At 53.2% G+C, this 14,960-nt stretch overlaps 2 protein-coding genes across 33 annotated transcripts in view; one reads left to right on the plus strand and one right to left on the minus strand.

Annotated features, from left to right (window-relative positions):
- Window positions 1–6,777, plus strand: part of EPB41 (erythrocyte membrane protein band 4.1) — an 86,326-nt gene extending 79,549 nt beyond the window's left edge. For 31 of the 32 annotated variants that reach the window (XM_017739901.1, XM_017739898.1, XM_017739903.1 and 28 more), the window contains 4 exons: window positions 411–512; window positions 960–1,040; window positions 2,583–2,690; window positions 3,308–6,777. In XM_017739901.1, the coding sequence (XP_017595390.1) occupies window positions 411–512; window positions 960–1,040; window positions 2,583–2,681 (282 nt within the window). In that variant the 3' untranslated portion in view covers window positions 2,682–2,690; window positions 3,308–6,777. Of the gene's footprint in view, window positions 1–410; window positions 513–959; window positions 1,041–2,582; window positions 2,692–3,307 lie in introns of those variants that run through there. The other variant, XM_017739899.1, reaches the window with a different exon arrangement.
- A 5,737-nt stretch (window positions 6,778–12,514) lies between these two features.
- Window positions 12,515–14,314, minus strand: TMEM200B (transmembrane protein 200B). The gene has a single exon (XM_008638077.2). It carries the CDS (start codon window positions 14,265–14,267, stop codon window positions 12,966–12,968), a length of 1,302 nt encoding a protein of 433 aa, XP_008636299.1. The 5' UTR covers window positions 14,268–14,314; the 3' UTR covers window positions 12,515–12,965.
- Between the last annotated feature and the right edge of the window lie 646 nt (window positions 14,315–14,960).

Raw genomic sequence — 14,960 nt, forward strand, 5'->3', positions numbered from 1 at the left:
ATACCTTCTGAATCAGGTTGTGCTCTTGGCTTTGTTGATCTCCATGGATACAGGCAGGTGGAATTTGGGATTGGTGTCCATGCTGGTCTCCTGTCATGGTTCAGGCATGGACAGTATGACCAGTACTGTGGTGCCAGCAGCGTGCCCAGATTGGGGTACATCCCAGCCCTCCTGATCTGAGGAGTGTCACAGGTCCTTCTTGCAGGATCTGTGCTTTTCCAACCTCAAAGCACAGGGACTTTGAGCTTTCAGAGACCTGTCCAGCTCTTGTGCACATAGGCACAGGCTGACTTGTTGTGTCTTGTGGTCCATGATGGAGCTGCTGTCCTCAGATTGTCTTGTCTGGCTCTGGTGATGTGGAGCCCCTGCTTCTGTCCCCACTGCTCAGGGCCTGTTCTTGTGTCCCACAGACAGACGGTGGCAATGGGGATTTAGACCCTGGCGTTCTGCTGACTGCCCAGACCATCACCTCGGAAACCACCAGCAGCACCACCACCACCCAGATCACCAAGGTAACACCAGGAAGCACCACAAAACACCAATTCAGACAACAACCTGAAGGAGAGATGGGCAGGGATGAGTGAGAGGGAAAAAAAGCTTTTGGAAGGTCCTTTCAAATACGTGATTAGTACCTGGAGCAAAGCACGAGGGGTTCAGTTTTGGTTGTGTTAAATCTGTGGATTGTGCATTAATTGCAGCACAGTCTGGACTCTGACTGTCCTGTGGGACAGCAGGGAGAGCTGTACTGTGAGGAAAAGCTCTTCCCTGGCTCAGCTATAAAAAATGACTCTTTGACAGTTTTTCCTTGAGCAGCAGCAGTTTTCCCATGACTCTAATGCCAGGTACAACGGCACTATTTGGTGACACTATTTTTGGATACTGTCTTTAGACAGGCAGCCCCAGTGAGCTCAAACTCCTCTGCACTTCTACACTAACAGTGGCTTTTCTGTCTTTTCTAGACTGTGAAAGGTGGCATTTCAGAGACACGGATTGAGAAGAGGATTGTCATCACAGGAGATGCAGATGTAGACCATGACCAGGTAGGAGTGTGGCTATAATCCAAAAGAGTTTCCCAGAGCTGGCAAAAATCAGTCAGGCTGCCTGTTCAAAGAAAATGTCACCAAAAAATGAGCCAGGGAAATTATACTGGGGTAGAAATAAAATTTCATATTTTTATAAATTGTGGCTGCTCCATCCCTGTAAGTGTTCCAAGGCCAGGTTGGACAGGGCTTGGAGCAGCCTGGTCTAGTACAAGGTGTCCCTGCCCATGGCAGGGGGTGGAATGGGATGAGGTTTTAGGTCCATGCCCAGCCAAGCCACTCCATGATTCTATATCAGTAGAAAATTCCTTTTTGACATTATGCAGCTGAGCCAGCAAAACTGAATTTCATTCTGAAGCTGGTGTTGGCAGCAAAGTTTTGATTCCAGAATTGTTTTGGACAGTCGTAGGTTTTTTTAAAAAAATCCATTAAAATGTGAAATAAAAGTTTTCCTTGACATCTGGCTGATCTGGATTCATTTTCCCATAACTTTGAAGCACTATTGCTACTCTACAGTGCCAGAAGTAATTTCAGAGCACTCAGCACCTGTGCTACATCTCTTTGGCTTTATATGAAACCTTTCTGATGACTCAGGCTCATTGGCCTCTTGCGTGTGTTGGAAGTGATGGTTTTGTCATCAGAGAATTATACTTTGAATTTAAATTTAGTCGCAAGTATCGTGGGGGTGGAAAATATTCTTATGACAAGATCTAATTTATTAACTCCAACAGAAAATGTCTGAGATATCTGAAATGTGCCTATCACGCTTGCTGGAAGAATAAGCAGGTTATGCTTAATTGCTCTCATCCATCTTCTGCCATGGGGCAGTGGAGAGATGGGGGGGTATTCTTCAAATAGTGCTTTTCCTTTCAGAAATAATGTAATACCACCTAAAGTCACCAAAGTGTGTGGCTGAAGTCCTGGGGGCAGTTTTGGGCACCACAGTTTAAGACCTAAAACAATTACAGAGATTCCAGAGGAGGCTGTGGAGATGGTGAAGGGTCAGGAGGGGCCACATAAGGAGCAGCTGAGGGCCCTTGGTGTGTCCAGCTGGAGCAGAGGACACTGAGGGCAGAGCTCAGCGGGGGCTGCGGCTCCTCCCGAGGGGCAGCTCCGATCTCTGCTCCTGGGACAGGGACAACACCCAGGGAGCGGCTGGAGCTGGGCCAGGGCAGGCTCAGGCTGGAGAGCAGGGAAAGGTTCTTCCCCCAGAGGCTGCTGGGCACTGCCCAGGCTCCCCAGGGAATGGGCACGGCCCCGAGGCTGCCAGAGCTCCAGGAGCATTTGGGCAGCGCTGCCAGGGATGCCCGGGGTGGGATTTGAGGTGTCTGGGCAGGGCCTGGGGCTGGACTGGATGATCCCTGTGGGTCCTTTCCAGCTTGGGATCTTCTGTAATTCCATGAAGTGCATCCACTTTTCTTTTTCACACCCTAGAGTTAGAAGCAGGTTCTTGTGCCCTTGGGGATGGTGGCTGCCATGCTCTGACACGCTCTGACACCCTCTGACATGCTCTAACCTGTGCTCTCCCATGCTGTCCCGCAGGTCCTGGCACAGGCGATCAAGGCTGCCAAGGAGCAGCACCCAGACATGTCGGTGACCAAAGTGGTTGTGCACCAGGAGACAGAGATTGCAGAGGAGTAGCCGGGCTGTGTGAGTAGAGACCACCTCAGCTGGGGGCAGGGGGTGATTGATCTCTGTGCACATGAGATTTGGGTAAACAGGGTCAGAGTTGAAGTAAAATGATCATTGCTCTCTGCGGAGTCCTGCTCAGGCTGTTCCTGTTAGACCCATGGAGGCTGATGAGGCAGTCACAGACAGACTAATCCTGTGAAAATGAGCCAGAATGGGTTAAAAGCTACACAGCTCCTGCCATGAGGCTGCTTTGCCTTCCCAAACATTCATTATGTGCTTGGGTGCTCCAGGCCCCGTCCAACCTGGCCTTGGATGCTTCCAGGGATGGGGCAGCCACAGCTTCTCTGGGCAGCCTGTGCCAGGGCCTGCCCACCCTTAGAGGGAAGGATTCCTTCCCAATATCCCACCCATCCCTGCCCTCTGGCAGTGGGAAGCCATTCCCTGTGTCCTGTCCCTCCGTCCCTTGTCCCCAGTCCCTCTCCAGCTCTCCTGGAGCCCCTTCAGGCACTTCTCACCTGCCATTAGTGATAATTCACCTGAAATCAGTTCCCATCTGGCTTCAGGGAGGCAGATTCCTGTCTCTCCCAGCAAGCTGCTGTTGGTAGCTGTAACTTACCCTCTTTCTCTCTTGATAGGAAACATTCCTGCAAGCCACAACACCAGGAAAAAGAAACCCAGCAAAACTACCAAGAAACTACCTGGAGCACAAAGACCTTGGATTTCCGACTTGACACTCAGAGACATTCATATCATTTATTAAGCATTGTGCATTGACATTTTACTTGGGATTTTTCCAGACTCCACTGGATCCTATTGGATATGGGGTTTTGTTTTGTCTTTTTTTTTTTTTTTTTTATATCTATTGTGACAGAAATATGCCATACTTCTAACTGGACTGAATATTTTTTACAGGTTTTCAATTTTGCATTCCCTCTCACACAAAGCCTCTTCAGACACAGAATTCCACCTCGCAGGGCTCCAGGGCTCCCTGTTTTAACCTGTATTCCCTCTGCCTCATCAGGGATATCGGAGCTGTATCCATGCATATTCCCAGTGTGGGATCTGTACGCGCCTTCACAAAGCCATGGGTCCTTCTGCCAGGAGAGTCAGTTTAAAGAGTCAGACTTTGTGCAGCATTTCCAATTGCCTCTGGATTATTTTTGTAGCTCCGGGGAGCTCCAGCCCCACTGCGACCCCCGGGCTGCTCCGAGCTCCCTCCCCGCTGGGTTCCAGCCCTGATGTGTGATCACAGTAGGGTTTTGTGGTGTAGCCTATGCACACATCTGAATAGTTGACTAGATTTAAGGAATACTGGAAGTTGCTTCAAGTATCTTATACTGTGAATTTTAGAGCTTTAAGAGGACTGTGATAGCATCTTGCCTTCTTCCTGTGTGTCTCTGCCGAGTGCTCCCCACCTGTTTGTGTTTTCTAGATGCCATTAAATTAAAAAGCCCGTAGAAGTGTGTGTTTAAGGTGTTTGGACTCGGGATGCTATTAAGGTAGGCTTGTGCAGCATTCACAGGAACTGAGTTTTTCAGTGTCATAGTTTTTCACTTGTTTGTGTTCATGATTTTTAAATTAGGGAGGGTTTTTTTTTTGTAAGTCATGGGTTGGGTTTTTTCCCTCCCCTCACAGTGCTATTTAAAGCTGAACACGTTACCCATTTCCCAGAGCATGTATCCTACTATCATTTAATTTAAACTCCTTTAGACAATCCTTCCTAGGCCTGCAAGCTGTATTTGGAGAGGCTGAACAAGGAATTTTAGGAGGTGTCAAGTGTTGCTGGTTGTGATAGAGCCAAACCACATGGGAAGTGCTGCCATTCCCTCTTCCACACTGGCCTAAGGGTCTGGATTTGGCTTCATGACCCCCTTGCTGGAATGAAATATCAGGGTGATTGAATCTTGAGGCTGAGCTTACAGACCCCCAGGGCCATCTCCAGCACAGAAGCGGTGATGCAAAAACGTGATTTCAGGGGCTGGACGTGCTCCCACTGCTGCTCTCTCAGCTTCGTGGGAATGTTCTTGCCTGGTTTGTCCTTTCAGCATTTAAATTCAAGATTCAAGAAGCAAAAAACCAACCAAGCTCTGTAAAGAGTCTGCCCAGACACCTGTGAACACTTCAGTCCACTTGAGATTGTGATTTTTTAATTTTTTTTTTTTAATGTATAAATATATATATATATAATGTGGCACAGTGGTAGCTGAGGGCAGGGAGTGCTCTGCTCCTCAGGTGAGGATGGGAGGAAAATGGCAATAAAGAAAAATGCTCTCCAGTTTTAAATTTAAATAATGTATTTCAGAAGTCACTGAATTTAGCTCAGGCTGCAAAGACTCCACTGTGTAGCTGCCCTGGAACTGCGCTGGGGCTGGTGCAGCTTCTCAGCTTCAGGTGCAATTTTAATTAAGCTGTCGGTATTGATTGGAGACGCTGCTGGATTTTGGGTCTTTTTGAGCCTTGCTGGCCCTGGGTCCTGCTCAGCCTCCAGTCTTCCCATGCCGGCAGCTGCCTCTGGGCTGCTCTGGGTGCAGGGTCCCCTCCCGGGATGCTCTGCCTTCCTCAGGGCATCGTGCTCTGGGGATTTAGAGAGTCCTGGGCTCCACAGCTGTAGTGTAGAGATTAAGTCTTCCTGTCCATGTCTGAAAAGCCCTTTTCTTCCTTATTCTGCCAGGCAGACCCTGGAAGGGGTCTGTGTCTCTGCTGTTCTCAACTTAGTTGGGTAATGCTTGCCTTAAACACCCATCATGCTGAGCACCCTCTGGCACTGTCCTTTTTCTGGGAATTGAGTTTTTTGCTACTCAGTCCTTCCTTCTCACTTGGCAACAGCCACCTGAGGAGTGAAGGGGCACATGGAGCAGTGGCTGAGAGGATTTCTGGGCTTTACCAGGCAGAGCCAGCGTGATAAATTCAGTTTGTCCATAGCACTTGACGGCACTCTGCTGTCAGGAGAATTTAGGGGAATCTGGTCCTTGGATGTTCCCCTGGGGTATCCCATGCCCTGAGCATGATGAGTGAGACAAAGCAGGGGATTTCTGGGGTGAGAAACCTGGCAGGAGAGGTGGTTCCTTTCCAAAAGGATGTGCTCACTGTGGTTGCGGATGTCCCTTGTTAAAGGGCCCATAGACTAGAATAACCCTATTTTTATTTTTTCCCTGGATTTTGGGTGGCTGTTTCCAGGTTGTCTATTCTCACACTTCCCCTGCGGAGTTCTTGCTTCTCCTGGAATAATTTAAACAAGTCATGGCCTCCTGTGCCCTTTGCCATCACCTGCTGTCTGACCTCAGGAGTTTCCAGCCCCGCTCCTGCCAACGTGGTGCCCAAGCCCAGGAGCTGGACAGGAGCTTGGGAAGAAGATACAAGTTAAAAGCAGAAGAAGCTTCTCTCACCCTCATTCAATGCCGTGGTGGGGCTGCCCACTCCCCTTCCACCTCTGGTGGGATTTAAAATCCTTGGCTCTGAGTATGCTGTGTCAGCTCGAGGGACAAACCAGCTAAGTAAGGTCTATTTATATGAATGTTCCCAGCTCTTCCCACTCCACAAATTCACCCAGAGACTGTCTTGATTGTATAATATACATTATATGGAAGCTATTTATATATGAATGAATGTTTTTATAGAAAGGAAGGCAAGGAGCTCCTGTTCTCTTCCATTAAACTGGAATGGCAGCTCCAGTTGCCCAGTAGCAATCCCTTGACCAACAGAGATGTGTTAGCAAAGGACTGACTGATTTCTGGTTTTAATAAACTGTGGTTTGCTGATTTTCCTAATTGTACAATTACCTTAAGAGGTGGTAGTGTCCCAGCCTTAGAGATGAAACTTGTAAAAAAATATAAAAATAAATAAAATAATTTAGTTGAGAAGATGAAGGAGCTTTGTAAAATTTTTTTAAGGCAATTGTGAATTGTCTAGGCTAGGCGTTTACACTCTTTATAAAAATAGGAACTTCTAAAGTTTGCAAAACTTTCTAGATCAACTAGTGACGGGATCTGTTATTTTGGATTTTCATAGTGAATCAAAGGGAAAGTTGCCGTAGCGTTTAGGCAGACCTGAGTGTTCAGTATTGCTTCTTGTACTGCATTTTTCAATAAATTTTCAAACAAAACTCTCCCTGGCACTGAATTCTCTTCCTTCTTCTCACCTTCCTCCAGGTCTCTCTCCTTAGCCTGGTTTTACCAGCCTAAACCAAAGCCCCCAAAAGGTAGCCACGGCGGTGCCAAAGCTCTCCCAGTCCTGGGCCAGCATTTCCCTGGGCTCTTGGTGCCTTCAGACCCTTTAAACAGTTCCCAGTGTGGTCACATGTGGGCCAAAGCTCCCCAAAAGGGCCAGAAGCAATTCCCAGAGTCCAACTTTGCCCCAAAGCAGCATCACTTGATACAGAACCTCCCTTTGGGCTGCGGAATTTGTGGTGAGCCCAGATGAAGTCTGTGCTCAGCAGCTGCTGCCCAGCTCTGAGTTAGTATGATTGAACTGGAGTGGGGGGAACTGTCAAATCCATCAATATTTTGGTCCTATCTCATTTTTTTTTTCTGGCTGCAGCAACTTTAAGAGGGACAACAATAAGGCACAAAAAGCTGACAGGGCATCTTGGCTGCAGGCCTGACAGAGAGCAAGAGCCAATTGGCCCAGTTAGGGCAACTGGAGACTGGAAATTGGCTGGAAAGAGCTTCCCTGGGGGCAGGGGCAGCCCAGGGGCTGGCTGTGGTACCTCCCCGTGCCTCAATTTCCCTAACAGGCAGAAAGGGAAGGGTGGTATAGGGCATGTTGTACTAAAGCACTGAATTCCCATTGCTCCAGACAGCCATCACCTCTGCGACCCTGACCCTGGACAGTTTGCTTCCAAGTATTAAATCTCAGTGTCCTGTAAAGCCAAAATTACCAAGGAGCCTCAGAAACTGACCCTGGAGAGTTGGGAAACTGCCACCACCGAGGCTGCTTTCCCGTAAGTGTCACAGCAGCGTGACTCACTCACAGCTCTGCGGCAGAGCCATGTCCCGTTACCTCCCAGGCTCCTGCCCTCCCCAACCCCCGCAGGGTCACGCCAAAACCAGCCCTGTTCTGGGGAGCTGGGCCCCAGGGAGGTCCCAGCACCTTCAGACAACGCGCTGGTGTGAGGGGTCATGCCTGGGCACGAACCACAGCCCCAAAAACATCACGTTTGGGGACAACCAACCAAGAAAGGGCTTCATCCTTTTGCTCAGCTGCGCTTTGGGGTGTCAGTCCCCTGCTCAGTGGCCAAGACATCACCACCTGCTCCCACTCTTGGCCCTATTGAGCGTCACCTAGGGAGCAGCTCCAAGCTCTGTCGGGCTCCTGTGGGTCCCAGTCTGTCCCACAGCTACCAGCTCCAACAACAATATGGGATTGTGCTGGACTGCACCAATGTGTCCTGGCAGAAACACCATCAGGGACTGCCATGGGGAGGGGACATGGGCCTGATGGTTCCCAAGGGGCTTCTGGCACATCCCTGTCCTGGACACACTGCAGGGACATCAGTGGCACCAGGGATTGCCCATCCACCCAAACCACGGCACTTTGCTGGGCAGGAGTGTTGCCATCGCCAGTGAAGGGACAGCCCAGCACAGGGGATGCTGAACCCCATCCCAAATGCCCAGGGGAAAAGTGTCTTCAACTCATTTCCCTCAGGGTACAAGTGCAGGGACAGTAAATACCCACCTCGATGCTCAGCCACGATCCTGCACTGTCTGGGGCCATCCCAGGAGACCTCCCCCCTTCCAGCCCCTCTGGGTGGGTGTCCCAAGCCCAGGGTGCCTTTATCCCCCTCACAGCCAGAGCAGGAGAGGGTGTGGTAAATGCTGCCTGTGGCATTTTGTCTGGCTACAAGCAACGGAAAATATTAGGCAAACAAACACCATGGCAATCCAGATGCAAATAAATAAAACCCCAGTCCCTTGTCCCAGCCGTGCAGGAGGCAGCAGCTCCTGGTGGGCTGAGTCTGCGCTCCTGGGTGGCCCCGCACCAGCTCCAGCCCCCAGATCCCACATGAAAGGCAACGACTCTGTCTTGGAGATCCCATGCTTCAGGAAGAAGCCACAAAAGTCGCTTCCCTTCATCACCCATCCCTGGTCCTTCCTTGTGTCTCCATCCTGGAACTCAGGAGCAGCTGTCACATCAGGAGGAGAACGTTCCCCTTCAGTCTCCAGCTTGTTCCAGCCCAGGCTATTTTTAGGCTGTTTCTCCTGTTTTGGGGGCTCAGCAGCCAGTCGTGTTCCCAGAGGATCAGGGCTGCTCTGAGGGCTCCAGGGGGAATTGCTGTGGGAGCCAGGCAGCAGCAGGGCAACTCCATCACTTCCAGCTGAGAGAGCCCAGGGTTGTTCATCCCAGGGTCTGAGATAAACAGGGTTGAAAGGTCAAAGAGGAATTACGTTGACAATGGGCCAGGTTGGACACGCTGAGCTCAGCTCTGAGCTCCATCACTGGGGAAACTGAGGCATGAAAGAAAAGCCAAAACCAGGTGGGGAGTGACCTCAGGCCCTGCAGCAGCTGGGTCAATGGCCTTGGATTCATCCCTGCTCCGTCCCCAACCCCCCAAGGAAGCACCACTGCAGGACTCCTACAGATCCATGGGCATCTTTTGCTTTTTGCCCCCAGCATGGGCAGTGGTCCCTGATGGGCTCCTAGCCAAAGCCCCAGAGACTTGGGCTCCAGCCCTGTGCCAGTGTTCGGCTGTCAGGACACATCACATAGGCACTGACAACACTGGGCTTTCAACCCAGGACCAGCCCCAGGGGGATCCATCCCACATTGCTCAGCCCATTTCTACACTAGGATTAATGTGCAGAGCCTGGGGTGCCAGGGAGCCTGCACAGGACACCCCCAAACCCACAGAAAAAAAAAAGAAAAAAAAAATTAGGCAACTACCCCCAAACCCACCCCAGCTCCAGCCCCATTCCAGCTCCCTTGGGTACCGGGAATCACTAGGATGGGTTCCTTTGGCTCAGTGCTGGCTCATTAATGCAGGCAGGCATTTCGTATCGCACTACTGCCCTTTTTAAAATAAAGCACCAAAGATCAGCCCCCTGCCGAGAGGTGCCAGGGCGTTACAGAGCCGGGGAGCACACCCGCCCCCATCACACCGCTCCTCCTTAACCACGGCGGGCAAAAGCCACACTCACCCAGCACAGGTCACTCCGTCCCCGACACTTCATCTTCCCAGCACCTCGGCAGATTTACGGCCGGGATCGCTCACTCCTGGCTGTACTGCAAGTGCGCTCTGCGAGCAGAGCCCTCGCCTTCCCACAGACTTTAAATCTTAAGGAAAGGCTCTCCGGCCAAGCAGATCCATGGCTGTGACCTGCCTCACTGCGGGGAGAGGAGGACGAGGAGGAGGAGGAGGAAGAAGAAGAGGAGAAAGGGCTGCAACCAGCCAACAGCTGAGCAGGATCAGGGAGTGATTGTCCCCAGCTGTGGTTGTTGTGCTCCCTGGGGACAGAGGTGTCCCAGCAGCAAATCTGGAGACCCGCTGGTGTCCCTAGGCATGAGAGACCCTCTAACAGCCACCGGCACGGTCTGCACCTCCCCAGAGCACAGCTCCCACACACAGCCTGTGGCAGTGGTTCCCTCAATTCATTTTCCACATTTTATCCATTTTTGGCCCAAACTAAGCTGTCCTGTAGCCATTCACCAGCTGAGAGGTCCCTTGGTGGTGAGGGCAATTGGTCTCTCCAAATTCCACCCTCTGGTCCGAGGGACCCCCGGGGTCAGTCCTCGTCAGCCTGGACACATTGGTGTTGGGGACAATCCCCCAGTTTTCCTTGCCGGTGTTTTTGATGAAATCCCCCTTCTGTTGGTAGGAATCTCCTCCTGCAATGGCCACCTCCTGGAGTGGGATACCCCGGGGGGTGCCAACAGCTGGATATTTAATCCAGAGTGTATTCAGCCTGTTCTGAGCAGGACAGAAGGTACCACCAAGCACTGCCCTTCACAGACTGCGAGTGTGCGATCTCCAGGGCTTCCAGGATTGTTCCACTTCACAGCTCTGTAGCCAAGCAGTCAACGGAGGGTTCTACCCAGGGTGTATACTTCTACTTTCTCTTTTAATTTCTGTTTCTAACCCAGCCTCATCCCTGCCCAGTTTATTCCCAGCACACTGGGAGGACAGCATACACGGCATCCACCCGCTGAAACCAGCACTGTTAAAATCCCACAAACACTCTGGAAAAGGGGTCCACAGGCGGAGCTGAAGGTGAGGGATGCGCTGATGCTGCTCTTCCTGGAGAAGGCACAGGTCTTCTCACCCTGCCAGATTAATTAATCGAGCTGCTTTGCATTTTGAAATGATCCCTGTGTGACTCAGAATTGCCTTCCCTGGAGGATGCTGCTGAGCTGGGAAGGAGGATGGGGCAGGAGAACGATGCTGGTGCAGGCACATGATCCAGGCAAGTTCCCCTGTGATCCAGCCATTTCCCACGGTTGGACTGAGCCCCAGCCAGAAAATGAAGGGGAAAAATGAAAACAAAAGCATCCAGTAGCTTCTGGTGCAGCTCCTTGTGGCATTTTGGGCTCCAATTTCTTGCTGCCAGTTCCCAAAGCATGGCCCAGGGCCCGGCATCAGCTCTGGCTGCAGCTGGTTAAGCCCAAATTTAAAGTTATTTTTGGACATAAACAACCTTCTGGCACTTCCCTTGGGATGCTGCTCCAGGGCAGACCCCGATGGTGACTTTCTCTTGTTGCTGTTTATTGCATTGAATCAGTGCCTAAATAATGTTGAGATTAAGCAGCCAAATAAATAGCTGAGCTCGGGCTGGTATCACTCCCGGAGAATCCTTTGGGATGCAACTGGCCCCAAACTGCAGCTGTTGGTCCCATCCCTGTTCCCTGCACAGGGGGAAGCTGAACCAAACCTCTCTGGGAGGGCTGGCATTGGAAACAGACAGAGCTTTCCCTTGTAAAGCAGAAAAAAACCCCAAAACACTGTGGGGGGTTGCTTTTTGGGAAAAGAGGGGGCTGGGGTAGAAAAGGCAAATTCCAAATGATTTTGCTGGGATGTTTCAATCTGGAAAAGGACATTGTCTCCAAAGTTTGCAAGGTCTGACACTCTGTGTTCAGACCAGAGAGGGAGAAGCAGAGACAGGAATAAAACCCCCCAAACACTTCATACAGATAAAACATATTTCAGCCATTCAAACAGGCCCTGGTTTTGGGAAAGCAAAAGGCAAAGATCCCATCTAGGCTGCCACAGCCATTTTGAAGCCTCCTGAGTTGCTGGAGAGCAGAGCTGTCCTCATCCTATCGCTCCAATCCATCCTTCCACACCCCCAGCATCCCAGGGCTCCTCCTGCCCAAGAGAGAGCTGGAGGGAGTAAGAAGGGATGGGATGAACCCCCAGCTCCCTTTTCTCCAGGAATCCACCCCAGTGCCGAGGCCACCTCTCTGGCCTCATCCCATACAGCTCCTGTTCTGCATCCAGCAGCCACTGAGTAACACCACGACACCAAACAGGACCTGGCAAAATCAGCACTGACACTCGCCCACCTCTCTGTCCCTTCACACCCTTCCTCCCACTACCTGCATCCTTCATCCCACCAAAAACCAGCACAAACAAACCCAGATCCACAGAGAGGCTCTCGGAATGCGCAGCAGCACCTCGCTCGCTGCCTGCAGCTCCCCGGGCACCTTTTGCATCCCTTCTCTCCATAAAAACTCCAAACCTTGAGCTTATCCCCTCATCCTGTGGATGCTGAGCAGCTGGTTACGGAGCATCCCTTCTTCAGTGGAGCCTGGGTGGAGGCACAAGTTCTCACAGACCCTCTGGACGCACTGCTGCAGGCGCTGCCCCTCCCCAGCATCCCACGGGCAATAGGAGGAGGCAAGGCAGGACCACATGGCATCCAGATAATATTTAATAGCCCTGCTGGGCCTATGTGCTCTGGCCAAGCAAATTTTCCGATGGGTTGAGGCTGGACAAGGGGACACCACCCCCCAAAGCATCTCCCCACCCCAACCCTGCTGAAATAAAGTGCTGTGGGGGCTGGGGAGCTTCACCCGCCCCCATGTCCCCATCCCACAATTTGCGTGGGGTCTCAAAGTGAGGACTCCTCCAGAAAAGCCACCAGGAGAAGGGCTTGTAAGGCCAAGGGCATCCACCGTGAAGGACATCCCACCCTAGGCAAATCCTCCCCCAGGAGCAGAGGGTCAGGATCTTCCTCTTGGCATTGGCTTAAAAATGCCACCCCCAAACACCCCTGGATGTGGGGTTTTGGGGTCGCTGGTGGCTGCTGGGGGCCAGGATGAGGGACTGGGATGTTGTTACAGTCCCCAGAGGTGTTGGGGACATCAGACTCGCGTGCCCTGCTCCATCCCCACTACCCAGGAGCTGGGTCGGGGCTCACCCCGACTTGGGGGCTCGCTGGGCTCCAGCAGCCGGTCCGAGGACTCGCCAGTACTTTCCAGTTTGGCGAAGCCCACCAGGCTGACGTGGTCCAGCCGGGGCCAGCTCCGGTTCTTGCGGTCCTTGATGGGGGCCACCAGCAGCACCCCCGGCTGGCCAAGGTCCAGGGATTTGGAATGTCCCGGGATGTGGAGGTGCACATCGGGGCTGAGCTCCACCAGCGGCTCCGCGCCGGGACAGCCACCACCCATGTTGATGACAATGTGGCCACCACCACCATCACCACCGCCACCGTCCTGGCCACAGGGCGCGGTGCTGTCACCGATGGAAAGCGGAGCCTGGGAGAGCTGTGGTGTTTTGGGGGGATGCTCAGCAGGGCCCCTCTCTGCCCTCCCGCCAGCCGCCCGTGCTGCCCCGTCCAGCAAGCAGTTGTTGAGCTTGATGATGGGCAGTGCCAGGGCCCCAACGGCCGAGGACAGGAGGGACTCGGCTCCGGCACGGCACGGGAGGCTCAGGTTGATCTCAGTGGAGCGGAGACTATGGGGAGAGGCCGCAGGGGAAGCTGCTGGGTGCTGCAGGAACTCGGCCATGGTCTGGAGCCTGTTGGGGCCGTAGCAGTCGGACCACTTGCTGCCAGGGCCAGGACAGGGCTGGCAGGACAGGTCCACCTGGTAACAGCCCTCCACACACTCAGCGTTGGCCCTGGGGACGGGCTGGCTGTCCCCGTGCTGGCAGTGGCCATCCTCGGGGCTGGTCCCCTCGGGCAGCCCCACTGCCAGGCCGTAGAGCCCCTTCTGCATCAGCCGCCGGGTCTCCATGTCCCTGTTCTCATACAGCATCGTGTTGGCGCAGATGAAGATGAAGAGCCCGATGCCCATGATGACGGGGCCGATCAGCTTCAGCTTCTCGCTGTGGGGCACGTGGCCCCCAGCCCCCACCTCCCTCCTCATGTCCCCCACCACACTGGTGTTCCCCGCGCTGGCCCCAGTGCCCCCATGTCCCCGGTGAGGCCAGTAGCCCACCACGGCAATGGTCATGCCCACCAGCACCACCGAGATGCCCACCATGACGAAGGCTCCTGCGGGTGAGCGCATGCGGAGCTGCCCCTTCAGCGGGGGCTCCATTGGGGGCTTGCGCCGCAGGCGGCGGCCCCGGCGCCGCGGTGGGACAGGGGGCACCGGCACCTTGGGGCCCCCCTGCTCCGGCTCCCGCATGGGCCCGTTGGATTCGGCGCTCTCCGCAGTCATCGTCTCTGGCTCAGCCGCAATTCCTGCAGGACGGAAGGAGAAAAAGGTGAGCAGGCGTCACTGGGGGTCTGTGTGCCCAGAATGCTGGAGCACGGGGACCACAGGGACACTGGGAGCATGGGGGTGCTGGGAACATGGACGGCACAGGGACACCAGGAGCAGGGGATGCCGGGAGCACAAGGACACCGAGCCCGCAGGTGACACCGGTCAGGGACCAGCAGCTTTGCTCTGCCCCATTGCTCCCCTCTTTCCTCAGGTCACTTCTCTCTCCCCACTCAGGAGTGAAGGGCTGAGGAGCCCCTTCCAACCACACTCCCAAAGCCCTCAGATTCATCCCTCTAAACCCCTGAGCTGTGCAGGAAGTGAGGACAGCTGTGCCACATCCAGCACAGAGCCATCGCTGGCATCGGGGCCCAAGGGACCTGTCCTGGGTCACCCCAGTCCTGTGACACCTGAGAAGGTGCCACCCCCAGTCTGCCACAAGAGCAGCGAGGGAAGGGGCTCTTTATTCATCTTCGGGGGAAACTGAGGCACCTGGAAACCCAAATGAAAGGTCTGACACAGCCGCACCACCCAGGGCCCTGTGAGTGATGATCCAAGCACAACCTAAACCAATATCAAGCCACTCATCAGATGGCAGGACCCACCAATCCATGGAGAATTTAAGCTAAAAGAGTTTTTTCCCCAATTTTA

Source organism: Corvus brachyrhynchos, unplaced genomic scaffold (genome assembly GCF_000691975.1).
Source record: "Corvus brachyrhynchos isolate BGI_N302 unplaced genomic scaffold, ASM69197v1 scaffold257, whole genome shotgun sequence".
NCBI lineage: Eukaryota > Metazoa > Chordata > Aves > Passeriformes > Corvidae > Corvus > Corvus brachyrhynchos.